Source organism: Orycteropus afer, unplaced genomic scaffold (genome assembly GCF_000298275.1).
Source record: "Orycteropus afer afer isolate SDZICR_OR568_19922 unplaced genomic scaffold, OryAfe1.0 scaffold00461, whole genome shotgun sequence".
In the NCBI taxonomy this organism is placed as follows: domain Eukaryota; kingdom Metazoa; phylum Chordata; class Mammalia; order Tubulidentata; family Orycteropodidae; genus Orycteropus; species Orycteropus afer.
Window position 1 is genome coordinate 702,209 of NW_006922048.1, and position 27,741 is coordinate 729,949.

At 50.6% G+C, this 27,741-nt stretch overlaps 2 protein-coding genes across 2 annotated transcripts in view; both read left to right on the plus strand.

Moving 5' to 3' along the window:
* The first annotated feature begins 4,417 nt into the window (after positions 1–4,417).
* SLC25A23 (solute carrier family 25 member 23) lies at positions 4,418–24,202 on the plus strand. Its single transcript, XM_007954447.1, has 10 exons — positions 4,418–4,573; positions 5,615–5,735; positions 7,562–7,649; positions 10,134–10,245; positions 11,251–11,409; positions 11,487–11,639; positions 11,793–11,900; positions 13,816–13,983; positions 22,822–22,972; positions 24,018–24,202. Exons 1-10 carry the CDS (start codon positions 4,418–4,420, stop codon positions 24,200–24,202), a joined length of 1,401 nt encoding a protein of 466 aa, XP_007952638.1.
* A 1,093-nt stretch (positions 24,203–25,295) lies between these two features.
* Positions 25,296–27,741, plus strand: part of SLC25A41 (solute carrier family 25 member 41) — a 14,928-nt gene continuing 12,482 nt past the window's right edge. The window contains exon 1 of the mRNA XM_007954487.2: positions 25,296–25,325. Within this exon, the coding sequence (XP_007952678.2) occupies positions 25,296–25,325 (30 nt within the window). The remainder of the gene's footprint in view (positions 25,326–27,741) is intronic.

The following is a 27,741-nucleotide window of genomic DNA, read 5'->3' on the forward strand; positions in this document are numbered from 1 at the left end:
CTCCGAGTGGTGACCCCACTCCTTCAGCCTGCCAGGCCCAGTTCTTCTGCCCCTTGGGCATGGCAGCCCCACACCCCCAATTTTGGGCAGTGGCCCCATTACCCTAGCACACCTTCATTGCAGTGCAACAGTCCAGAATCCAGTTATTAAAGATCCAACTCTTTGAAATTCAGGAGGCTGAGCCCCACCCTTTGAGGGTCAGGAGACCACGGCCCCACCCTTTGAAACCCAAAAAGGCCCTGCTTCCCGTTGTCCTTCCAACCATTCTACTGGTCTCTGAGCTGCTCCAGGAATGGTCCTTTCCTTTTCTTGGGGGACAAATGATATAGCTCCTTCGGCCTGCTTCCTGTCTGTAGGATTCCAAGAGGCAGACAGCTTCTCTCCTTTCATTCTTTCTCTGTCCTCTTCAGTCTAAGCTGATGGGTTTTCTGTTGTGGTGGTTGGTTAGATCCATCAGTCACAGGCTTCATCTCCTTAACAAAAGATTGTGTAGCCACGTCCTTGGTGAACATTGTAGGACACGTGTCCTTAGTTTAAACAACAGAATTTTCCAAATCGTATATTCTGTTTCCATTTTGCACAGTTCATTTTTAAGTTCTCCTTGCTCTCACATTTTACTATCAGGGCATGGGCCCTTTGAGATCTTGTTTAGAAATCTCAGCCAGATATCCAGTTTTGTCACTTACATAATTCAGAGACATTCTTTGTCACTGCATCACCCTTCCTCCATTGCCCAATCACATGTTCATTTTCTTCTTTTAAAGCCTCACCAGAATCACATTTAACCCACATTTCTAGCAACAGTCTGTTGCAAGTCTCTACAATGATACTTTCTCTGTAGCTCTCCTCATGTCTTTCTGAGCCCTCACCAGAATTGTCCTTGATGTTCATAATTCTACCAACAGTCTCTACAAGGCAATCTAGGCTTTCACTATTGCTGTTGTTATGTGCTGTCGAGTCGGACCCAACTCATAGAGACCCCTCCTTGGGTTTCCGAGGCAGCTGGTAGCATAGTGGCTAAGGCACTTGACTGCTAACCAGAAGGCTGGCGGTTCAAACCCACCAACCACTCTTCAGAAGGAAGATGGGGCAATCTACTTCTGTAGTGATACTGCCTAGGCTTTTACTATTAGGCACCTTAAAACTCTTCAAACCTCTATCCATTACCTAATTCTAAAACGACTTCAACATTTTAGGTATCTGTTAGAGCAGCATCCCACTCTTCTGGTACCAAATTCTGTGTTATCTAGTGTTGCCATAACTAACCATAAGTGGGTGGCTTTAGCAAACAGGAATTTATTTTCTCACAGTTCAAGAGACTAGTAGTCTGAATTCAGAGTGCTGGCTCTGGGGGAAGGCTTTCTCTCTGTTGCCTCTGGAGGAAGGTCCTTATCTCTTCAGCTTCTGCTTCCTGGTTCCTTGGAGATTGCCTTGTGTCTTGGCATCTATCTTACCCCGTCTCTGTTCTGCTCACTTGCTTGTTTAATCTCTTTTATATCTCATAAGAGATTGAGTCAAGATACCCTACACTAAGCCTGTCTAATTAACATAACAAAGACACCCCATTCCCACTTGGGATATAGCTGAATGAAAGCATCACTGTTAACTGGAGAACATCTGTAGAGAACATACCTGTGTTATAGCAAACACTTGACTGTGGGAACACCTGTTTTGGAAACACATCTGCATGGCTCACCTATGAAATGAACAAGACTTGTATAAGGAATTCCTGTGTGGAAGCCTACATGTATCAGAACACCTGTATGAGACACACCTGCATTTAAGCACAGCTGTCTTTGTCCTAGTTAAATGGAAACATATCCAAATGGGTGTATACTTACCTGGAACACACCTGTATGGTGGGTGGGGGTGGAGAGGAGTTCCATAATGCATTCTTGGGAAGGAGAAATATCTGTTGAGAAACACACCTGTAAGGTGAAAAGGACCATCTTGCATGAAGAATGCTGTTGCCAGGTGCCAATGAGCCAATTTCAACTCATAGTGATCCCATGTGATGGTAGAATTGGCCCATAGGGTTTCCTAGGCTGTCTTCTCTATGGGAACAGAACACCAGGTCTTTTCTCTGCAGATCTGCTGTGTGGGTTCAAACCACTGGCCTTTCAGTTACTAGTTGAATGCTTAACCATTGCACCACCAGGGCTCCTATGTATGAGGAATACCTGTATAGAACTGATCTCACTTGATGAGAAGGGTTGGGAACATCTGCATGAGGCACATCTGCATTGAAGCACATGTGTGGGGATGTGTTTAGGGAGACAAACTTGTCTGTCAGTTTGTCATATTGTGGTGGCTTGAGGCTGTGCCACTGGTGTTTCAAGTGCCGGCAGGGTTGCACATGGTGCACAGGTTTCAACGCATCTTACAGACTGAGACAGACTAGGAAGAAGGAAGAGGCCATCCACTTCTCAAAGAATTGGCCAGGAAAAACCTTATGAATAGCAGAGAAACACTGTCTGATATATTACTGGGCAACTTTATGAATAGCCCTGAAACATTGTCCGATACAGTGCAGGAGGATGAGCCCCTTAGGTTGGAAAGCACTCAAAATACAACTGGGAAAGAGCTGCCTCATCAGAGTAGAACCAACCTTAATGATATGGATCAAGTAAATCTTTCAGGACCTCCATTTGCTGACGTGGCACGACTGAGAAGGATGGCATGCTTGGTAAGGTGGAGGGTCGACAAAAGAAGGGAAGACCCTCAACGAGATGGATTGACACAGTGGCAGAGGCGATGGACTCAAGTATAGCAAGGATCGTGGAGCTGATGCAGGACCGGGCAGTGTTTCCTTCTGCTGTGCATAGGGTTGCTATGAGTTGGAGACGACTTGGCGGCACCTAACAACAACAACAGCACATGTGTGGAAGGACCACCAGGACAGAGGTTCACCAGTATTGAGACCCCCCGTCGGAGACATATCTGTAGGAAAACACGTGTTTGGGACATCCTCATGGGAAAATGCCTGTATCCTTTCACTGTAGGAGAAGGGCAAGCACCAACCGTGAATGAAAACATCTGTTAGGGGGTCCTCTAAGGAGGCTGTCTATCTCCAACACATGTGTTTGGAGCACACCCGTCTGGGCAGAGGCGAGTGGGAACCAAATATGCCCTCATGTCTGTACCTTTGGACAAAACGTGATAATAAGACGGCCCGTCCTGGAGAGTCTAGAATGAAGGGTGAAGATATAAGGTCCCTTCTAGGGTGTAGAGAGATGATTAAGAATCCCAGGTCTGGTGAAATCCCTTATAGGGTTTTGGTGAGGACGAAGCAAGATGTGAGTAAAAGGCCTGGCATGTGTAACGCACTCAATAAATGTTAGCTATTGTTAACAATTATTCGTGGTCAAGTGCTCCAGGCACCCCGCCGCCTAATGGTGAATCGAGAAACTGCGCCCAAAACTAGTGGGAGGTACTTTCGGCAGGTGCAGAGAGCGTGACAGGCTGGGGCCCCGCCTCCAGCCCTCCACCACCCCGTCCTCATCCCCAGCCGGGCCTCGGACAACTGGCATCCCCAGGCCGGTCTGCAGAGAGCAGTTAGCCCGACGTCCAGACCTGGCCACGGCCCCTTTAAGACTGCTTGGCCCGCCGCGGGGTAGCGGAGCCGCACTCTACCTCAGGTCAGCAGGCAGGCCCCGCCTACGTGGGAGGAGGAGGGGCGGGCGGGCGCAGCCCCGGCGGCTCTGGCCAATAGGAAGAAGACTTTGCAGTCGCGCCGCGCGTTGATCTTCCGTTTCCCGAGCTGAGTGGGAGGAAAAAAGGAGGCGCGCGGGCGGGATGAAGAGACAGATGGAGCCCACCGCGTCTTGATCTTCTGTTTCTGTAACAGAGTGGGGAGAGTGAAACGGGCGGGCGGGTAGACGGAGGGGTAGATGAGCAGGGTTCTTGCATTCGTCTGGAAAAGGCAAGAACCTTAGTTCCTAAGGGGGATTAGTCGGGGAGGGAGGTCAAGTGGAAAGGGATCATCAGACCCAATTCTTGACATCTCCTTACTTTGCGCCCTTGGAGAAGGGGGTAAACTGAGGCACACAGAAGCGAAGCTCTGAAACCATAACCGAGACCATGGATCTCCCTAACTCCTCTTTCCAGAAGGAACCCTGGTGCTCCCTTGTCTGTGCCACATCAGAGCATCCTTGACATCCCTCCTCATGCCCACAGCTCCGCCCCCGGCCCCCTCCCAGCCAAAGCAGGTCAGGGGAGGAGACGCAAGTTCTGGCGCGGGCGGCGACGACTAGCAGCCACCACCTCCTGCGAATGGTGGAGCCCGGCAGGCAGCGCGGAGGCTGCGTTGGCCGTGGCCGCGGAGCTGGCCCTGCAGGGCTCCGGGAGGAAGGGGGAGCCGCGCAACCCCCACTGAGGCTGCCGCCGCCGGGCCTCCCCTCACCCCAGGGCTGGCGCTATGCGGGGGGGCCCGGGCGACGCAGAGCGGCGGCAGCGCTGGGGGCGCCTCTTCGAGGAGCTGGACAGTAACAAGGATGGCCGCGTGGATGTGCACGAGTTGCGCCAGGGACTGGCCCGGCTGGGCGGGGGCGACCCAGACCGCAGCGCCCAACAGGTACCCCCCGCCCGGACCCCTGCCTGGCGTCCCGCGCTCGGCCCGGGTGACCGGAGCCCCTGAATGGAGCGCTCCGAGCCACCAGGGACAGTCTGTGGCTGGACTCCAGGACCTGTGTCCACGCTGAGCGGCTCTGTGCTTTTCCCCCTACTACGCAGCTGTGGTTCTAGACAGGACCACGGAGGCCCCAGGCCAGCCGTATAGCTGCCAGCACTCCCCTAACCGAAGCCAAGAGGGGGCTCTCCGCCTGGGACTGTAGTAGTTCCTTTTCCTGCCCACTGCCCACGACACACCCTCTGGCCTCTCTGCACAGCCCATGACGTGCCCTACTCCCACCTCCTGGAGACACACCCTCCACACCCCCTGGGGCCCTCTGAGCACCCACTGCCCTCCTAGCCAGCTGCCCCAGTCACTCTGTTTATCTTCCCTCCCTGCCCTTTCCTGAATCTGGCTCAGAGCCCCAGGCTGCCCCAGCCAAGGACCCAGCCCTGCCTTAGGCCACCCTTAGCTGGGGACATATCTACAAAGACAAGAACCCCTCTCCCATACAGGTGTCTTCTCCCACCTGTAGCCCCAGATGCCCTTTAAGTATCCCCATAACATCTTGAAACCTTCAGTCCAATCTCTCATTTTCCGGATGGAGAAAACTGAGGCCTTGCCCATTCAGCTTGGATCTGACCTGCCCCATGCTGCCTGGAGATGGCCAGGTGGACAGCTTTTGATAAGAGATAACTGGGAGGACAGGCTGGCAGGACAAGAGCCCAAGGCTACTACTTCCCAGCTCGGTGACCTTGAACTAGCAATTTGACCTCACTGAGCTGTAGTTTTCTGAAAACTGGACAGACTTGACCCATTTCCCAGGCTTGCTGTGGCCTTGGGCATCTTGCTGAGAAGTGGAACTTGGAGGGGATGGTGATTTCCCTGCCCTCTCTCCCCTGGGGGTGCTGGGGACCCTAGGACCCGGAGGCAGGTGACTAGGTGTGCATCTGCATATTGGGGAGTCGCCTCCTGGAACCCTTCTGTCCCTGCCCCCTTTGCCAGGGCATCCCCCCCGAGGGCGACCCTGAGGGCGGGCTGGACCTGGAGGAGTTTTCACACTACCTGCAGGAGCGGGAACAGCGTCTGCTGCTCATGTTCCACAGCCTTGATCGGAACCAGGACGGTAAGGCCAGCCTCTGGGCAGGGCCTGGGGCCCTGGGCCCGGAGACACCAGGGGGGCAGAGCTGGCACAGCGCGAGGGTGCTTCTCCCCGCTGACTCACAGGCTATTTTGGGAGCATTCCCCACCCCCAGCTAGTGGTTCCAGGCCCAGCCATCCCATCCTGCCTCCTTTCCCTTCTGGGGTGCGGCCCCCTCCTCCACACCCTTGCGTTTTCCCCAGATTCCCCAAGTTGCTTCTTGATTCCTTAAGGAATAGAGGCATTCCCCACCACCACCACGAATAGCATCTCCTGGGTCTGTAATATTGCGTCTCAGTCCCATCTAGTGTAGCGGTTGGTTGATTGTCGTTGAAAGCATTCTGACTCATGGTGACCGCGTGCACACAGAGCAGAGCAGCCCCGTTAGGTTTTCAGGGCTGTGACCTTTCAAAGCAGATCCCCAGGCTTTTCTTCCCAGGTGCCTCTGGGGGGGGTTCGAACTGCCAACCTTGTAGTCGAAAGCTTAACTATTTGTGCCACCGAGGGACTCCTGTCTCTCTAGCATAGGGACCCCATCATGACCCTCGGATTCATTCTGGGTTCATTCTCTGATTCCAATGGGTCAGGACTTTCCCTCCCCCCAGGCCCAATCCTGCCTCAGACTTTGCCCTAGGTTTCTGGACCCCCTGGTCTTGTTAGGCCATCCCCTAACAAGCCTTCCGGCTCCTTTTACGGTTCCCCAGGTTCCACACATTCACCCACACACACCCTGTATTGTTTTTGTAGGGCTGCTTTAACAAAGTGCTACAAACTATGATGTTGTCATTGGGTGTTGCCAAGTTGATTCTGACTCACAAGTGACCCTGTGTAACAGAGTAGAACTGCCCCATGGGGTTTTTTGGGCTGTAAATCTTTACGGGAGCAGGTCGCCACGTTTTTCTCCTGTCAAGCTGCTGGGTGGATTCGGTTCAGCCAAGTGCTTACCTGTTGTACACTAGGGCTCCTTACCACAATCTCCTAACTCACTGCCGCCAAGTCAGACCCGACTCATAGCGACCCCTCCTTGGGTTTCCGAGGCGGTATCACTACAGAAGTAGATTGCTCAACCTTCCTTCCGAGGAGTGGCTGGTGGGTTGGAACCGCCAGCCTTCTGGTTAGCAGTCAAGTGCCTTAGGCACTACACCCCCAGAGCTCCCTACCACAATCTAGGTGACTTCAAATAAAGAAACTTACTGTCTCAGGTCCTGGAGGCTGGAATTCTAGAATCAGGGTGTCCACTGGGCCTCTGAAGGCCCTAGGACAGATTTTTCTTGCCTCTTCCAGCCTCTGGTGGCTTCAGGCAATCCCTGGTGATCCTTGGCTTCCGATGCACCCTCCAGTCTCTGCTGCCATCTTCACACGGTCCTCTCCCCTGTACACCTTTCTGTCTCTGTGGTTTCTCTCTCTTTATAAGAACACTAGGGAAGATCCCTGGGCAGCACAGACAGTTTGCGATTAGCTGCTAACCTAAATCTTGACAATTTGAACCCACCAGAGGCTCTGTGGAAGAAAGGCCTGGCAAACTGCCTCTGTAAAGATTACAACCAAGCAAACTCTATGAAACATTTCTACTCTGTCACACATGGGGTCACTGTGAGTTGGAATTAATTCAATGGCAACAGATAGAAGGACACCAGTCATATGGAATTAGGACCCACCCTGCTCCAGTATGTCCTCATATTACCTGATACCACCTTTAAAGGCCCTATTTCCAAACAAGGTCACGTTCACAGCTACAGGGTTTAGGACTTCAACCAATCTTATTGGGAAACACGGTTCAACCCATCCCACCCCCTGGGCCCTCTCTGCAGGTCATATCGATGTGTCTGAGATCCAGCAGAGTTTTTGGGCCCTGGGCATCTCCATCTCGCTGGAGCAGGCAGAGAAAATTCTGCACAGGTGAGTAGCTAGGGTTCTGAGAGCCAGGAAACTCAGGTTCCCCGACCCCTTGCCTAGGAGGGTGCAGTTGAGTGGTTGGGCTTTGGAGTCAGGTAGACCTTGGGCCAGCTGCTTCACCTCTGTGAACATCAGTTTCCTCCTCTCTTAAATGTGGGTGACCCCAGCCCCCAGTAGGCTGTGCACTGGTTTCTTCTTGTTGTTGCTTCTGCTTTCTTGCTGGCCTGAAACTCATGGGCCACACACCATGGAGCAAAATGGTGCCCAGCACTGCGCCATCCCCCAGAGCCGTAGGCGAATCAGACCATGGTGCTCCATACGGTTTTCCTTGGCTGATTTTCAGGAGCCAGTTGCCAGGCCTTTCTTCCTAGTCCCTCTTAGTCTGGAAGCTCCACTGAGACCTGTTCAGCATCCTAGCAACACTCAGGCCTCCACTGACAGGTGGGTGGGGGCTGTGTGGGAGGTGCAGCGGCCAGGCATTGAACCCGGGCCTCCCACGCAGAAGGTGAGAATTCTGCCACTGGGCCATCAAGGGCTGCCCTAACAAAATACCACAGACTGGGTGGCTTATAAGAAGACCAATGTGTTGTCTCGCGGTTCTCGAGGCTGAGAGTCCAGAGTTAGAGTACAGCACTGCGGCCATTCCTCCTGAAGCTTGGCGGACGTCGCCTCTCTCCTCACTGCCATGCTGCCTCTCTGCTCGATCCTAGGTTGTGGGTCTCACGGCATCCTTCCTCCATCTCTCTGTGTCTTTCCTCCTCTTTTATAAGGAGTCACTCAGATGAGATTAGGATCCCCTTCCTCCAGGACCACCTCATGTTAACTTCACTGGTTGCATCTGCAAAGACCCTATTACTGAACAAGGTCACGGTTACAGGTGCCAGGGGTTAGGACTTCATTATGTCTTTTTTGGGGGACACAATTCAACCCCTGACAGGTTGCTATGAGGAATCAATAAGGGACAATCCACACAGTGTGATTAGAACTAATACTAGTACTAGAACTAACACAGTCAGGAGCAGGACTAGGCACGTGGGCAGAGTCCCTGGGTGGCACAGACGGTGAACATGCTTGGCTGCTAACCAAAAGGATGGAAGTTCACATCCACCCGGAGGCACCTTGGAGGAAAGCCCTGGAGACCTACTTCTGAAAAATTAGCCATTGAAAACCCCATGGAGCACAATTCTACTCTGACACAGTGAGGAGCCATGGGCTGGAGTTGACTGGATGGCCAGTTTGTTTGTTTGTTTTCCTATTTGTTTTTTTTACATTTTTATTGTGATTTGGGTGAAAGTTGACAGAGTAAATTCATTTTCCATACAGCAGTTCATACACATTTGGTTTCATGGCATTGACTTCACAATGCAACAGCTCCCCTCCCACTTCCTCCCCATAGTTATCTCTTGCCTGGATCCTTCCCTCCATGCACTCCTGCCCCCTGAGCTGTCTCCCTGTACAAACACTGCCCTTCTGTTCTCCCAAGATTGACCACTCTGAGGAGTGTATCCACCTGATGTAAATGTTCACGCCATATGCCTGTCTGTTGTTTGGCTGGAAGCCGCAGAAGTGAGTTCAGTTCCAGACCTGAAGGGTGACTAGGGGCCATAGTCTCAGGGGTCTCACCAGGCTCTATCAGAGCAGCAAAACGGGTCTTTTTTTTTTTTTTTTTTTATGATTTTGAGTTTTGTTTCACATTATTCTCTTACTCTATTCAGGATCCCCTACATTGATCCCTCTCCAAGTGGTTGACAGTAGTAGCCGGGCACCATCTATTTCTTCTGGTCTCATGGTCGTATAGGCTGAGGATCATATGTCTTCTAGTCCCTTGGACTAATTGTTTCCATAAGTCTTTGGTTTTCTTCATTCTTCTTTGCTCTGGATAAGGAGAGACCCATCATTGCATCTAGATGGCTGCTTGCAAGCTTTTAAGGCCCAGTCACTATTCGCCAAAGTAGGATATAGAACAATGTTTTGTGTAGTGTGTTTTGCCAATTGAGCTTGATGTGCCCTGGGACCATGGTCCAGAGCCCACAGGTCCAACTACTCACTCCCTCTGGGTAGCTGGCTGTGGCCAAGAAGCCACCACAACCTTGTCCCTTATCATGGCCACTGTTTTTTATTGGGACTTAGCATGGGGCAATCCATGGAGTACATGGTTGAAACGGTACTGGGCATGTGCTCAATGAGCCCTAGTGGTGCAGAGGTTAAGCACTCGGCTGCTCACAGAATGGTAGGCGAGGTTCAACCCACCAGCAGCTCCACTGGAAGAAAGACCTGGCTATCAGTTCCCTAAAGGATTACAGCCTGAGAAACTCTAGGGGGCAATTCTACTCTGTCACGTGGGGGTGCTAGGAGTTGGGATCCCCTCGACCTAAGAAGAACAGTAACAGGCTTATGCTTCAAGGACACTCTACGCCCAAGCCTGGCCCTAGCAGAGCCTCACCCCAGCCCCGCCCAGTAACTGACCCCACCCCCACCCCCCCACAGCATGGACCGAGACGGCACGATGACCATTGACTGGCAGGAATGGCGTGACCACTTCCTGTTGCATTCTCTGGAGAACGTGGAGGACGTGGTCTATTTCTGGAAGCATTCCACGGTGAGGTGGGGGTGACCCTCCCCGCTGGGTGGCTGCAGTCCCCTCTCCCGGGATCTGAGGCTCTCCTCCCTGGCCGCCTTGCCCTGATCTCCCCAGGGCTTGGAGGGGCGGGACCCAGAACCCTCTATGAGAAGGAACCATGGAGAGAAGCTCGGGGCTGAGGCTTCCCTCTCCCCTTCTTTTTGGGACTCAGGGACCCATTTGGCACCCTTCTCTTTTGCAAGGAAGTGTTCCTTGCAGAGACTCTGGGGACAGGTTGTGGAGGCTGGGGGTGCAGGACAAAAAGAGCTTACCAGATGGGGTGGCAGGCCTGCCACCAGCCACCCGCCCAGTGCCCCTTCTGCCTGGTTTCCATTCTGCAGAATGATGAATTCTGAGGCTCTTAGCAAAATCTGTAAGAAAGCCAGGGCCTTTGGAGGATCCGGAAGGGGGTGCTCTAGATATGAGCTCCCAGGTGGGAATCCCTGAGCCATGCTTCTGGTGCACTGGTGGCATCTGGAAGGGACCCATCCGTGGGATCTGGGGAGATCCGCTGGGAATTCCTAGGAGACCTCTGCTGGAGGGCTGGTCCCTGGGGGAGCTCTGATGGGATCGACTGAGGCTCTGATGAGGGATCTGCCAGGGGCCGAGGTGGGAGATTCCGGGTGGGATTGTGTGCTGCTCTGGAGGATCTTCCGGAATCCTTTTGTGGGAAGACCCTCGGGTGGGAGCCTTTGGAGTGATCTCATTGGCTCCAGAGGGATCTTTATGTGGTGGGTGCCTGGGTGGGACTTTGGTGGGATCCGGTGGGGTCCCCAGGAGGGATGTTGGGATCCTGATGTGGGACATCGCAGGGCTGGATGCTTTGCTGGCATCTGGTAGGGGCTCAACAGGGGTCGCCTAGGCTCTCCAAGCAAGATTCATCAGTGCGATCTCTGGGGCGTTCAGGAACTGGTGAACTTGTTTAGGACAAGGTCGCGTGTCCCTGCCCCCATGTGGCATGACGCACCAGCCCCGCCCCATCAGGTCCTCGACATCGGCGAGTGCCTGACAGTGCCCGACGAGTTCTCGGAGCAGGAAAAACAGACTGGCATGTGGTGGAAGCAGCTGGTGGCAGGCGCCGTGGCAGGTGCCGTGTCACGGACCGGCACAGCCCCCCTGGACCGCCTCAAGGTCTTCATGCAGGTGAGGGACGCTGGAGAGACCTGCCCCCTGCCCCGGGCCTGCTTGACAGTTCCAAGTCCCCTTGTCTCCCTGCCCAGGTCCACGCCTCCAAGACTAACCGCCTGGACGTGCTGGGGGGCCTGCGAAACATGATTCGCGAGGGAGGCGTCCGCTCCTTGTGGCGGGGCAATGGCATTAATGTCCTCAAGATTGCACCGGAGTCGGCCATCAAGTTCATGGCCTATGAGCAGGTAGAAGCAGGCTGGGGAGGTGTCTGCTTGGCGTGTGGGCTGAGGTACCGGGCAGTGGGTGTCTGTTCTCCTGTGTGACGCCCACGTGGGGAGCAGAGTGGGGGGGAAGCTCAGCCCCCGAGGCCCTGCCACCCCTGCGCCTCCCACCTGCAGATCAAGCGGGCCATTCGGGGGCAGCAGGAGACGCTACACGTGCAGGAGCGCTTCGTGGCTGGCTCCCTGGCCGGAGCCACGGCCCAGACCATCATTTATCCCATGGAGGTGAGAAGGGCGGGCCCCACTGCTGGGTGGGGGTCTGCAGTAGCTGCTGTGCCCCGCGGTCAGGTGTGCATGTAGGCTGCAGGAAATGAATGTCTTCCGTGGCTCGAACCAGCACTGCTGTTCCAGTGTGGCCTCTCTGGGTCTTACAATTGGAAGGATGGCTTCTAGGGACAGTAGTCAGCTGCCATCCAGTCAGCTCCAACTCATGGTGACCCCATGCACAATGCAGTGAAATTCTGCCTGGTCCTGCCCCGTTCCCATGATTGATTGTGGTTGGGACCATTATGACCCATACATAGGTTTCTCGTGGGCCAGGCCTTTCTTCCTAGTCTTAATCTGGAAGCTCCATTGAAACCTATTCAGCATCCTAGCAACACACAAGTCTCTATTGACAGACAGGTGGGAGCTGCACGTGAGATGCATGGGCTGGGAATTGAACCTGGGTTGTTCACGTGGAAGGCAAGAGTTCAACCACGGAACCACTGCTGCCCCGGGTCAGGGAAGGGGGTTGGGTTATATAACTGGACAGTCATTGTAGGAGTCAGATGTTTATGACTATGCTTCTTCCAAAGATACTGATTTTCAGGACACTTGTCCCCACGGGAATCATTTCTAGGTATTGCTGCTTTCAGAGAACTCTTTTCTGGTTCCGGTAGCATAGTGTATCAGAATTCTGAGAATCACAAAAAACACAAATCAAGTAAAGGAAATGTGGATGTGAGCAGTTCAGGGTTGGTGTGGTGGCTTCAAAGTGTTAGAGACCCAAGTTGCTTCCATCAATCTTGTTCTACCACCTCAGCATGTAGCTCCAACCTCATGGACCAAGATGGCTGCTGTGGTCCAGTCATCATATCTGCATCCCAGCCAGCAAGAAAGAAGAAGAAATAAAGGTGGAAACTAGCTCATGTTCCTGCCTTTAAGGAGGGAATGCCCTCCTGTGAGTCTCTTTCTGAGAGTCACATATTCCTCTTCTTGTTTTATTGATCAGGGTTTAGTCACATGACCCCACATCTAGGGAAGCTGGGAAAAGTTTTCTTTATTTCTAGTCACTGTGTGGTTATAGGAAATAGCGTAGTGCCTAAGGCACTTGACTGCTAACCAGAAAACTGGTGGTTCAAACCCACCAGCCACTCCTCGGAAGGAAGGTTGGGCAATCTACTTCCATAGTAATACTGCCTTGGAAACCCAAGGAGGGGTCGCCATGAGTGGGTCCAACTCCACGGCACAAAACAACAACATTATTAAGGGGTTAAAGTTCCTGGGTGGTGCAAACAGTCTGTGCTTAACTATTAATGTAAAGGTTGATGGTTCGATCCTACCCAGTGCTTCACAGAAGAGGCCTGGCAATCTGCTCCCGTAAGGGATTACAGCCAAGAAAACCCTACAAAGTACAGTTCTACTCGGTGACATATGGAGTCCCCATGAGTGGGAATCAACTCCATAGCAACAGGGTTCTCTCGATTATTATTAAAGGACAGTTCCTGCAGGTGCAGACGGTAAATGTGCTCAGTTGCTGAAAGGTTGGTAGTTCGAGGCCACCCCAAGGCACCTCAGAAGAAAAGCCTGGTGATCTCCCTCCGAAAAAGAACCATTGAGAACTCTGTGGAGCACAGTTCTTCCCTGACACGTGTGGGGTCACCATGACTCTGAATGGACTGGATGGCAACTATATTCTTAAGGGAGAAGGAATAAAGATATTGGAGGATGTTTGCAGTGACTGCCACAAGCAACTCTGGGAGACATAACCATTTCTAGGTATAGAGACTGGGGGTGTGTGTGGAAGGTTCTAGAATAAGTAGTTTTGTATTAATGTAATTCTTTTCAGGATGTGTACTTCCAGGAGTAACTGTTTCCTGGATGTGGTGAGTCTGGGGGCAGCTTTTCCGGGGGTAATTGTTGCCCTGGTCCTCCCCAGGTGCTGAAGACGCGCCTGACGCTGGGCTGGACAGGCCAGTACAAGGGGCTGCAGGACTGTGCACGGCAGATCCTGGAGCGGGAGGGGCCCCGCGCCTTCTACCGCGGCTACCTGCCCAACGTGCTGGGCATCATCCCCTACGCAGGCATCGACCTGGCCGTCTACGAGGTCTGTGGGCAGCCCGCCTCGCCTCTCCTTTTCTTCTCCCCTCTGGTGTTTTTGCCCACTGCACACCCCTTTCCTGAGGGCTGACTCAGTTTACCTCCTGCCACTCTCACAGGGATGATACTCCTGTGGGAGAGCAGAATCACAGACCTTGCAATCCTTGGGAACCCCCAGTCTGAGCCTCCTAGTGCAGCTGTACAGAAATACCACAAGGGGGTGGCTTTCATGAACAGAAATTTATTTTCTCACAGTTCAGAAAGCTGGGAGTCTGGATTCAGGGCATCAGCTGTGTAGGTTCCTTCCCCACTGGTACTTCCCAGGCATTCCTTGGTCCCTTTGCTTAGAAATGATCCTCTAATGTGTCTGCCTTACTCACGTGTCCCTGTGTGCCTGTGTGTGTGTGTCTGTGTCTGTGCGTCTCTTTGTAGAACTCAAAAGTAATTAGGTTTAGGATCCACTCTATAGTAGTACAACATCAACTGACTGATTGATTACATTACATTAGATTGCATTTTGGAATGTGATAACATCAGATCACATCGTAGAAGGCAATTATATTCTATTAGAAAGAGAGCGCATTGGTGGATGAGTGGCAGAATTCTTATCTCCCATGTGGAGGACCCAGGTTTGATTCCCGGCCAATGCACCCCATCAGTGGAGGCTTGCATGTTGCTAGGATGTTGACTGGCTTTCAAAAGAGGTTGAAATTGGCTAATTTTGGGGAGTAGATCACCATGCCTTTCTTCCTAGTCTGGAAGCTCTGCTGAAACCTGTCCACCAAGGGTGACCATGCTGGGATTTGAAAAATACCAATGGCATAGCTTCTAGCCTCATAGCAACCCACAAGCCATCACAGTACAAAAAACTGACAGACGGGTGGTGGCAAAAATTCTGTAGCTAACCCTAATCCAAGATACTCCATGTCTGCCTTTTATATAACCTCCCCTTCCCAGTACCTAGTACATACACAGCCAGAAGTGACAAGGCGTTTGTTCATTCACTTCTTCACTCGTCCATTCATTCGTTCATTCATTCAGCAAATGTTTACTCAGGATCCAGTGTCCCAAGTGTTGTACTGGCAAAACGAGGCTTATCCAGCCCTTGCCACCCAGAGCGTCCACTCCAATGGGCCAGACAGACAGACTGTCACCCAGCAAACAAGATAGTTTCAGATCCTCTAACTTCTCAGAAGACAATAAAACAAGATGTGAAGTTCCGAGTCACAGTGGGAGTTACAGTGGGTGAGGGGATGGAGGGAAGCCCCAGAGGAACTGCTGTTGGAGCTGAATGCTGGGGCGGGAGGGGGTGTGGGCAAGACACAGCAAGTGCAAAGGCCGGGAGGCAGAAGTGAACTTGGCCTGCTGGAGGTGCGGAAGGCTGGAGGGAAGTGGTTAGGATAGAGGCCGGGGTCAGAGAGTCAGCAACGCCTCTGTGATGAGGTGTTTGGGTTTATCCGAAGTGTGTAACAGGAAGCCACTGAGGATTTGGGGGAGCAATAAGATATAACCTTGTGTCTTTACTTATCTGTTGTTGTTAGGTGCCATCCAGTCGGCTCCGACTCATAGCACCCCATGGACAACAGAACAAAACACAGCCCAGTCCTGCGCCAGCCTCACAATCCCTGCTGTGCCTGAGCCCATCATTGCAGCCACTGTGTCAGTCCATCTCGTTGAGGGCCTTCCCCTTTTTCGCTGACCCTCCACTTTACCAAGCATGACATCCTTCTCCAGAGACTGGTCCCTTCTGATCAAAGTAGGTGAGATGAAGTCTGGCCATTCTTAGTTCTAAGGAGGATTCTGGGTGCACTTCTTCCAGCACAGATTTGTTCGTTCTTCTTGCAGTCCATGGTATTTTCAGTCTTCTTAGCCAACACCATAATTCAAGGGCATCAACTCTTCTTCCGTCTTCCTCATTCATCATCCACCGTATGAGGTGACTGAAAATACCACGGCTTGGGTTAGATGCACCTTCGTCTCCAAAGTGACATCTTTGCTTTCTAACACTTTAAAGAGGTCTGTGCAGCACATTTGGCCAGCGCAACATGACGTCTGGTTTCTTGGCTGCTGCTTCCATGGGTGTTGATTATGGATCCAAGTAAAATGAAATCCCTGACAACTTCAATCTTTTCTCCATTTACTGTGATGTTGCTTATTGATCCAGTTATGAGGACTTTTGTTTTCTTTATGTCGAAATATAATCCATACTAAAGACTGTAGTCTTTGATCTTCATCAGGAAGTGCTTCAAGTCCTCTTCACTTTCAGCAAGCAAGGTGGTATCATCTGCATATTGCAGGTTGTTAATGAGTCTTCCTCCAATCCTGAGGCCTCGTTCTTCAAATAGTCCAGCTTCTTGGATTAGTTGCTCAGCGTACAGATTCAGTAAGTATGATCAAAGGATACAACCCTGATGCACACCCTTCCTGGATTTTAAACCATGCAGTATCCCCTTGTTGTGTTTGAACAACAGCCTCCTGGTCTATGTACACATTCCTCATGAGCACAATTAAGTGTCTGGACTTCCCATTCTTTGCAATGGTATCCATAATCTGTTATGATCCATACAGTCAAATGCCTTTGCATAGTCAATGAAACACAAGTAAACGTCTTTCTGGTATTCTTGGCTTTTAGCCAAGATCCATCTGACATCAGCAATGCTATCCCTCCTTCCACGTCCTCCTCTGAATCCAGCTTGCATTTCTGGAAATTTCCTGTCAATGTACTGCTACAACCATTTTTAAATTACCTTCAGCAAGATTTTACTTGTGTGTGATATTAATGATATTGTTCACTCATTTCCACATTTTGTAGGATCACCTTTCTTTGGAATGGGCATAAATATGGATCTCTTCTAGTCAGTTGGCCAGGTGGCTGTCTTTCAGATTTCTTGGCATAAACAAGTAAGCACTTCTAACACTGCATCCATTTGTTCAAACATCTCAGCGGCTATTCCGTCAATTCCTGGAGCCTTGTTCTTTCCCAATTCCTTCAGTACAGCTTGGACTTCTTCTTTCAGTACCATTGGTTCTTGGTCATACTTGATCATGTTTAGTTATCTAAAAAAGCTCACTGCTGTCAAGCTGGATCCTACTCATAGCAAGGTGGTATCACTACGGAAGTACATTGTCCAACCTTTCTTCCCAGGAGTGGCTGGTGGGTTTGAACTGCCAACCTTCTGGTTAGCAGTCAGATGGCTTAGGCACTACACCACCAAGGCTCCTTTAGTTATCTAGTGTTGCTATAATTTATTTTCTAGCAGCTGAGGAGGCTAGAAGTCCAAATTCAGGCGCAGCTCTCTTTGTCAGCTCTGGGAGAAGGTCCTTGTCGCTTTTCAGTGTTGGCTCCTGGGCGATTTTCATGTGGAATCTTCGTGTGGCTTGGCATCTCTCTTCTCCATTGCTGCCATTTACTTGCTTGTTTCATCTCTTTTATATCTTCAAGAGATTGATTTAAGACACACCCTATACCAACCCTACCTCATTACCATAACAAAGACAACACATTCCCAAATGGGATTATAACCACAGGTATACAGATTAGGATTTATAACACATATTTATGAGGGACACAGTTCAATCCATAACATCTTATTAGCAGATTCTGGGCCCCAAAAAAGGAGGACCCTAGCTGGTGTAAACGATTTGTGCTTGAGTGCTCACCTAAAGGTTGGCGGTTCAAACCCATCTAGTGGTACCAACCTGTCCAGTAGTACCAAGGAAGAAAGGCCTACTGATGTGCTTCCATTAAAGATTACAGCCAAGCCCTGATATACTTCCTATACCTTGAATCAAAAGTATCTCCCAAAGTCACCTTTTAGCTAAATAAGTGATTGACTCACAAAGTAAAGAATATCACCCGTGAGGACTGTGCTCCTTTACAAAGTCATCTAGGAGACCAAATGGTCAGCAGTGAGTTTAAAACAAAGATGGGCATCTAAGGGGGCAGGGAAACTAGATTAATGGAAACAGAACAACCAAAACAAATAATGAGAATGTTCACACATTGTAAAGAATGGAACCAATGTCACTGTACAATCTGTGCAGAAATTGTTGAATGGGAACCTCAACGGCTGTGTAAACCTTCAGCAACATCACAATAAAATATTATTTAAAAAATAAAAAAAAATGATGACAGCCAAGAAAACCCTGTAGAGCAGTTTGCCCTGTAACATTGGGGTCACCATGAGTTGAGATTAACTTGATGGCAGCAAGTTTGAGTTTGGGGATTTCTTTTCTTCTCTGTGTAAGTATATAGGGTTGCTATGAATCAGAACTGACTCAATGGTACCAGCACCTAACAACAAGAAGAAGTTTGAGAAACACTACGGCCTCTTTGGAGTTTCAAAATGTATGTTTGTCCCTTAAAGGCTCTGAGAAGTCCTGCTGGAAAGTGACTGATTCACTTTGTTTTAACCCAGTGTTTCCCACACCTTTACAGCCATCAAACCTCTTTTCAACAGGACAGCACTTAGTACCTCTTTAAACACCTATTTGAAAAATGCTACCCCAAATACAAACCAGTAATGAGCTGCCATCGAGTCAACTCCAAGTCATGGTGACACCATGTGTGTCAGAGTAGAACTGTGCTCCAGAGGGTTTTCAATGAATGGTTTTTAGGAAGTCGATGGCCAGGCCTTTCTTTCTAGTCTGAGTCAGGAAGCTCCACTGAAACCTGTCCACCATAAGTATTTGGAATCCCAGTGGCAAAGCTTCCAGTGTCACCATAACACACAACCACCGCAGTGTGACAACTGACAGATGGGCTGATGAGCTCACAATAACCAGTTGCCTCTGAGTTGACTCCGGCTCATGGCGCTCCCATGTGTGTCAGAGGAGAACTGCAGTCCGTAGGGCTTTCAGCAGCTGTGGTCTTTCAGAAGGAGATCTCCAGGCCTTTCTTCCAAGGTACCTCTGGGTGGACTCAAACCCCCAACTTTCTGTCAGCAGCCAAGCATATTAACCATTTTCACCACCCAGAGGTTCCTCTAAGGACAAAAAAATCAAACTCACTGTCATCACAGAACCCTACAGGTAGAATAGAACTGCCCCCATACAGTTTCCAAGGCTGTATATCTTTACAGAAGTACACTGCCTCATCATTCTCCCACAGAGTAGCTGGTGGGTTTGAACTGCCGACCGTTTAGGTTAGTATCTAAATGCCTTAAACACTACACCACCAGAGCTTACACAAAAGGAGGCTACTGAAGTTGGAAAGGTAATAATGCTAAACACGTACCTCTCCTTACCCATTCCTCACCCAGGTCAGACATCACTCATCTATCACAGCACTCATTCCTCCAGAGTCCCTTTCTACACAGTTCTGGGCAACCATTATCAATGGATCAGAATTGACATAGGAAATGAAACCTGTGAGCTACCTAGCCCTAATAAGGTAGAAAAAAAAAAAAAAAAAAAAAGATCTTGTCCTTACAAAGAGACCTCACAGAAGGCTTCAGAAGAGGTTAGCTGCTCTCAAGACTTAAGTGCACAGCTCTGGACTTGGATGTGGCTCTAAATGTCAATTCTCACCTTTCTTTACTTTGTGGCTTTGACCAAGTAACTTCCCCTGAATCTGTTTATTTTCTGTAAAACAGAGACAATCTTAGTACTTATCTTAGTTCTCTCAGAAGCAGATCCGGAGACAGGGCTGTGAGGGCCAGTGGTTTATTTGAGAGGTAGTGAGACAGGACAGGCAGCCTAAATGGGTGTGTTGTCAAGTAAGTTACCACTGTGGGCAATTGGAGCTCTGTCCTCCTGGAACTCTGGGAGGCAGCAGAGAACACACCCCGCCGGAGTGGTGAGGGAGCTGGATATATATGAGCTCTGGTGGCGTAGTGCCTAAGGCATTTGGCTGCCAACCAGAAGGCTGGCACTTCAAACCCACCAGCCACTCCTTGGAAGGAAGATCAAGCAATCTACTTCCATAGTGATACCACCTTAGAAACATGAGTCAGATTCAACTTGACAGCAGTGAGTTTGTTTTTTGGGGGGATATATATATGTATATATAAACAAACTCACTGCCGTCAAGTCGATTCCGACTCACAGCGACCCCCTTTGGGTTTCCAAGGCAGTATCTCTATGGAAGTAGATTTCCCAGTCTTCTTTCCATAGAGTGGCTGGTGGCTTTGAACTGCCAACTTGTGGTTGGTGGTCAAATGCCTTAGGCACTGGACCACCAGAGCTCATTATAATTATATGTCTATATTAAATGTATTTTTGTTGTTGTTGTTGAGAATACACACAGTAGAATACACACCCATTAACAGTTTCTCCACACACACTCAGTGACATTGATGACATTCTGTGAATTGTGCGATGGTCCTCACCCTCCTTTTCCAAGTTGTTCCTCCCATTAACATAAACTCACTGCCCCCTGAGTTTTCTATCTAATCTTTTGAGTTGCTGTTGTCAATTTCATCCCACAGAGATAGTTCTTAATTAAACAAGCACAATGCTCAAGGCAAACAGTCTTTTCTAGTTGAGCTAAACTGTCGTTTGGTTTTAAGAAGATATCAGGGGATATTTTTGGTTTAAGGTTTAAAGATTATTTCAGGGCAATAGTTTCAGGGGTTCATCCAGCCTCTATGGCTCCAGAAAGTCTGCATTCCATGAGAATTTGAAATCTTTCCTACATGTGCCCCCCTTTGATCAGGATTATATATAATTTTTTATCTAAATGTTCAATGGTAGCCAGGCACCATCCAGTTCCGATCTCATGGCAAAGGAGGCAGTTTTTCATGGAAGCAATTGTCCACACAGTCTATATCCTCCTCTATTCCTGACTCCTTCCTCTGTTTTTCCCAATAAATAGAGACCAATTGTGCCCTGGATGGCCATTTTCAAGCTTTTAAGACCCTGGAGCTGGAGTATTGATACATCAAGTCCTATCGGTTGTCATCTGTAGTCTGCAGGCTGCTTTTGGAGATGTTAATTCCTAGCACTTCTTACGTGGTCCTATGTGATCAAAGTAGCCTTGCCCAGCTCCAGAAAAAGTCCTCAGGCCAAGAGTTATAGATGCTGACAGCTGGAAGTTGGAGGTTTGAACTGAAGGAGTAAAGGATAAGGGCTGGGCACCCACAGTATCTGCCACAGGAGGACATATGAGTTTCCTATGAGTGCTGTAACGAAGGGCCACAAATATAGTGGCTTAAAAACAACACAGGTCTATTACTATACAGTTCTGGAGGTCAGAAGTCAGAGATGGGTCTCACTGGGATAAACCCAAGGTGTGTCAGCATGTCCACATTCCTTCTGGAGGCACCAGGAAGAATCTGTTCCCCTGACATTTCCAGCTTCTAAAGGTTGCCTGCATTCCTTCGCTCGTGGCCTCACCCTTCCTCATCAAAGCCAGCAGCATAGCATCTTCCTGTCTTTCTCTCTCTGACCTCTGTTTCCACGGACCCATTTCCTTTTCTGACTCTTAGAAGGGACACCTAGGATTACATAGGAGTCCCTTGGTGGTACAAATGGTTAAGTGCTTGGTCGGTAGCCTAAAATTTTGAGTCCACCCAGAGGTGCCTCAGAAGAAAGACCTGGCCATCTCCTTCAGAAAAATCCACCAGTGAAAACCCTATGGAGCACAGTTCTATTTTAACACAAAGGACTTTGCCATGACTTGGAGTTGACACAACAATAACAGGTTTCTGTATGATGACACTGGGTCACCCAGATCACCCCTACCTATTTCAAGGCCCTTAATAACACCTAACCAAAAACAGAAGCCCAAACTTGTTGCCATTGGTCAACTGCTAGCAGCCCCATGTGTGTCAGAGCAGAATGACTCCATAGGGTTTTCTTGGCTGTCATATTTATGGAAATAGGTCAGTAGACTGTTCTTCCACGGTACCACTGGTTGGGTTTGAACTGCCAACCTTTAGGTTACCAGCTATTGTAAAACAGTCACACCACCCAGGGACCTGATTACATCTGTAAGGTGCTTTTTTGCCATACAAGGTGTCATGGTCACAGATTCCAAGGATAAGGACATGGTCATGGGAGCGGTTTTATTCTGCCCATCATAGAGTTGAGGTGTGGGTTGAGTAAGGGCATCTGGGAAAGGCCTGGTGATCTACTTCTGAAAATTAGCCAATTTCAAGCTGCACTGAAACCTGTTCAGTGTCCTAGCAACATGCACGCTTCCACTGACAGATGGGTGAAGGCTGAGAATGAGGGACAATGGCCAGGAATTGAACCCCATTCTCCCACATGGAAGGTGAGACTCCTACCACTGAATGGCCACTGGCCTTTACTAATGTAATCTGAAGTTCTCACCTTCCGTAATGCTATCGTAATGTAAGCAATTGATCAGTTGAGGTGGATCCTAGACCTTATCACTTCTGAGTTACAGAAAGAGCAGCAGAGACAGAGGGCAGGGCACATTGACTGTAGCACGAGCTGCCAGCAAAACAAACACATGCCTCCTGGAAGAAAAGCTAGAACGCTCCACGGAGGCAAGGATGGCTAGACTCCATCTCTAGTGCCTTGGATATGTTATCAGGAGGGACCAGTCCCCGGAGAGGGACAACACACGTGGTAAATTGGAGGGTCAGTGAAAAAGAGGGAGACGTCAATGAGATGGATTGACACAGTAGCTGCAACAGTGTGCTCAGACGTGAGGACGGCACAGGACGAGGCATTGCTTCGTTCTGTTGTACACAGGGTCGCTGTGAGTTGGTACCAATTCAACAGCACCTAACGACAACAGAGACAGACACGCACACACATACCTGGCAGGTAGTAAGTGCTCCTCACGGGCTACAGGGCTGGCCCACAAGGCCTCTGAAGCCAGGGACCCATGTCACCCGGCCTCAACGCACTACCCTTCCTTCCTGACTCCCACCAGACCCTGAAGAACCGGTGGCTACAGCAGTACAGCCATGACTCAGCAGACCCAGGCATCCTTGTGCTTCTGGCCTGCGGCACCATCTCCAGCACCTGTGGCCAGATAGCCAGCTACCCCCTGGCCCTGATCCGGACCCGGATGCAGGCTCAAGGTGAGGCCAGGGCTGGAGGGTGGGCCAGGGAGGGTCCAGAATTTGGGTCACACTTTCTCTTCCCCCAGTTCTCCCAGGTAGAGTGCAGGGCTGGGATCCTTGCCTAAGCCCTTCCCTTCTCTGGGCCTCAGTTTACCTTCCTGTGTCACTGATGTGGGAGTCCTTTATCCTTATGGAGCTGAAAATCAAATAGGAGAACAGATGCCGTGAGTGAGCAAGGCTGGCAGGCAGCTAGCATTTCCTGGCGGGTAACTCGAGCTTCTAATCTGCAAGGCTGGGATGTAGTGAGGAGAAGGTGGAGAATTGGGTTAAGGAGGGGCAGGGTGAGGCTGGTTATTGTTTTTCTCAGTTTTCTTTTCTTATGAAGTTCCTTTTTTTTCTTTTTTTTTTTTCCCCCATTATCCCTGAATCAGGTCTGAGAATTCCCTTGGGAACTTTAGCTACTGTGTTTCATGCTTTTCACTGGGGCTGGATTAGTGCAGGGAGAGTCCGGATTTCTACCCCAGAGAGCTCACAGCCTGGAGGGGAAGAATGATGCGAAATAAAGCATTCCACAGTCAAGTGTGAATTTAGGGGTGAATTAAAAGGAGAGGAAGGGGGCCTGGCTGAGATGGGGGCATCAGGGAGGGCTTCCTTGAAGAGGTGGCTTTCAAATGGCCATGAAGTGGGGAGGATGAATAGGAGTTAGCTGGGCAGAGGTGGAGGAAAGTAAGTTCCAGGCAGAGGGAATTTCTGCCCTCCACTGCCATGCACACACACACATGCACACACATATGTACCTTCTTTGTTTCTGTTGTTGTTGTTGTTATGTGCCGTCGAGTCGGCCCCGACTCATAGTCATTCTCAAAGTTAGGTCCTCAGGGTTGGGGTAAAAAGGGGGCAGCCAGTTCCAAGGCCAGTGGAACCCCTCCTGAGGCTAGGTCCCACTATTAGTCTAACCCTGCTCCCTCCTGCTGCAATGGACACCTGGTCCAGCCCTGAGGGGTAAAAGGGGGAAGTGAGAGGGGCCCTTGGGCGTGACCTGGCCCTCCCCCGCCCCTCACAGCCTCCATGGAGGGCGCCCCCCAGTTCTCCATGCTGGGCCTCCTCCGTCACATCCTGTCCCAGGAGGGCGTGCGGGGCCTCTACCGGGGCATTGCCCCCAACTTCATGAAGGTTATCCCGGCGGTGAGCATCTCCTATGTGGTCTACGAGAACATGAAGCAGGCCCTAGGGGTCACGTCCAGGTGAGGGGCCCGAAGCCCTCCCCCAAGATCCCTCACCCCAACTATGACATCCCCCATACCTCAGCCACTAGGAAACTGAGAGCCCAACCACTGGATCCTACATCTGCCCCCCTAAGACCACTGGATCTCTACACTTCAGCTACTGGATCCTAGTACCCCAAGTCCAGGATCCTAGGCTCCTGTGCCCAATCACTGAGTCACAGGATCCCCACACTTCAACCAGTAGGTCCCGTTACCCCAGCTCTGGATCCTGAACCCAATCACCCAACTGTGAGAGCCACACTCAAGCAACTCGTGTCTGATGTCCTAACCCCTAGATCAACGGTCCTCCACAGTCCAGCCCTTTAATCTTGATTTCTCCAAATCACTGGATGCTGCTCCCTACCTCCTGTCTACTAGGTCCCACCCCATATCCCTCGTTTCTGGATCACCATGTCCTAACCACTGATTAACCAACTCAGCTAACAGGTCCTGATACCCCAGCCTCAAGAGCACATACTCCCAAACCCAACACCCATACCCCAGCTTCTGCAGGCGTCAGATTCAGTGTACCCATTGCCACACTGGGTCCTCGATCCCCCAACCCTGCCATGGGACCCCAGATCCCCATACTTCAGGCTCTGGATCTCCAGGCTCAGCCCCTGGATTCTATCGATCAAGAAACCTCAGTCACTGGATGCTGACAGTGTAAAGCCTAGATCCCGGGGCCCAGCCACTGGTTTCCTGAGTTCCTGTGGTTGACCACTGGATCTCACCTCCATGTGTTTGGACTGCCGGGTCCCTTCATTTCAACCACTACACCCTCAACCCCCAACCACTGGATCCCAGGTACCCCCACTCCAACCACTGGATTCCTGAGTCTCTATGCTTCGACCACTGGATCCCGGATCCCTATGCTTGGACTGCTGGGTCCCTACATGTCAACCACTACATTCTCAACTCCCGAGCAGTGGATCCCAGCTCACCAAGCCCCACGCACTGGATTCTGGCTCCTAAAACCATAAGCAGGAGAGCCCAACAGCACAGCAGCAACTGGATCTGGGTCCTGCCACCACCACCAGTCCCAGATTGTGCATGGCAGCCCCGCTGACCCCATCATGGGATTCTGGAACCTCATCCAGGGAAGTGTGACCCCAACGCTTCAGGCACTGGGTCCCGACTCCCTGAACCCTGGATTTGGATCTGAATCACCCAGGTCATGGGTCCTGAGCCCTCAGACCCCAAATCCTAGATCCCAGGAGCTTGGTCACAGGGTCCTGGATCCCACGTACCCCCAGCCCCAACACACCAGAGCTCTCGCCCCATGACACACGGTCCCATGGTCTTGGAGCCTACAAGGGAAGTTCAGGTCCTGGCTTCCCAGCTCCAGAACACCCAAGGGATTTGGCCGATGGCCCTGACTCAGCGTGGGCCAGGCAGCAGTGGAAGGGTTGCACCTCCCACTCCCTGCATGGATGCTGACCCGCCTCACACACCCCTAGTCCCTCACACATCCTCAGCATAGCCAAGCCTCTGGGACTTGCAGGGAAGTTGCTCCCTCCAACCCCTTCCACTCTGCAATGTCTTCCACCACAACCCCTGGAGTTCTCAGGGGCTGGGAAGGTGGCATTCTGAGGCCAGGAGCCAATTAAAGGGACCCCATCACCACAGCACTGCCAGCCCCTCTCCAGGCTGTGTCCCTCAGTCCTCAAAGAGAGTTGGGAGCCAGAAGCACTTCTCCTCAGACCACCTTGCTCCAATCCATCTCCAATTATGCAAAAAAATTAAAAAGTCAAACCCCCACACCCAGGCAGGTCTATTTTTCTACCAATGAGAGCAGACGCACCCCTCCCAAGCCCAAGCCCCCAGCCCACCACTCTCTCTGTGTTCTGCACTTTATAGTTGGATTCTGAGCTTAGGATAATTGGGGGACCCCTCCCTCCACTCCTTACTCTTTGGGGAGGCCTGCTGAGAGACTGCAGCAGAGGAACTGGGGTGTTTTGGGGGCTGGAGGACCCCCCATGGCTTCCACATCCCTCCACCCGTGCTGTGTCCCACTTCCCTGCCTGTTTGTGTGATTTCAAAGGAAAAGAAAAAGAATAAATTTTCTAAGCTCTTTCATGGTGGTTTTCACCGAAAATGGTGTGTGTGTGGGGGGCGGAGATTAAGAGACAAACTGAAACTTCCCACAGAGAAGGGACATGGGTCCGTCCCCTTCACATACAGTTCCAAGACACTAACAAGTGACTTTCTTGGAGCCTCAGTTTTCATATCTGTAAAGCGGGAGCAAGGGAGAAACTCACATTTATGGGTCTTGAGTCCTTGGGTTAAGGCATTTGGCTGCTAACCAGGTCAGTGGTTCAAACCTTCTAGCTGCTCCCAGAGAGGAAGATGAGGCAATCTACTTCCGTAAAGCTTGACAGCCTTGGACACACTGTAAGGCAATTCTCTGTCCTCTAGGGGCGCTGTGAGTCAGAATGAACTCCAGGTGGGTTTGGTTTGGGCTTTGCTTCTGTAAAGATCAACAGCCTTGGAAATCCTCTGGGGCAATTCTACTCTGTCCTCTAGGGACGCTGTTGAGTCAGAATCAACTCTATGGCAGTGGTTGGGTATTGGAGTCCTTGGGTGGTGTGAACAGTGAATGCTCTCAGCTGCTGATTGAAAGCTTAGCGGTTTGAGGCCACTGAGAGCTGCCTCAGAAGAAAGGCCTGGTGATCTCCTTCTGAAAACTCAAGTTACTGACAACCCTCTGGAGCCCAGTTCTATTCTGACACACGTGGGGTCACCAGGAGCTGGAACTGACTCGAGGGCAGCTGGTTAACTGGTGATTACACTGAGCCCAGCCAGTTAATCCAGGATCATCTTGCCAGCTCTCCATCAGCTGTTGTTGTTAGGCGCTGTCCAGTTAGTGTCAACGGGTACTGACCCTGTGCACAACAGAACGTAACGCTACCTGGTCCCTCCCAGCCTGACAGTCCCTGCTGTGCTTGAGCCCATCGCTGCAGCCACTGTGTCAGTGCACCGCATTGAGGGTCTTCCTCTTTGTCACTGACCCTTCACCAAGCATGACGGACTTCTGCAAAGACTGGTCCTTCCTGATAACATGTCGTCACCGTCCTCGCTTCTAACCATTCTAGTTGTACTTCTTCCAAGAGACATGTGTTAGTTCTTCTGGCAGTCCATGGTACATTTACTTCTTCGCCAACACCACAGTTCAAATGCATGAGTTCTTCTTTGGTCTTCCTTATTCACCGTCAAGCTTTCACATGCAAATGAGGTGATTGATACTATGATGGCTTGGGTCAAGCGCATTTTAGTCTTCAAAGTGGCATTTTGGCTCTTTAACACTTTAAAGAGGTCTCTTGCAGTGGGTCTGCCCAATGCAATACATAGTTTGATTGGGTTACTAACCTAAAAGTTGATGGTTCAAACCTACCCCAGGGCACCTTGGAAGACAGGCCTTGGAATCTGCTTCTGCAGAGACTGCAGCCAAGAAAAGCCTCCGTGAATCAAAATCGACAGCAACGTTTACTTTTGTTTTCCAGATACCATATTTACAAGCTT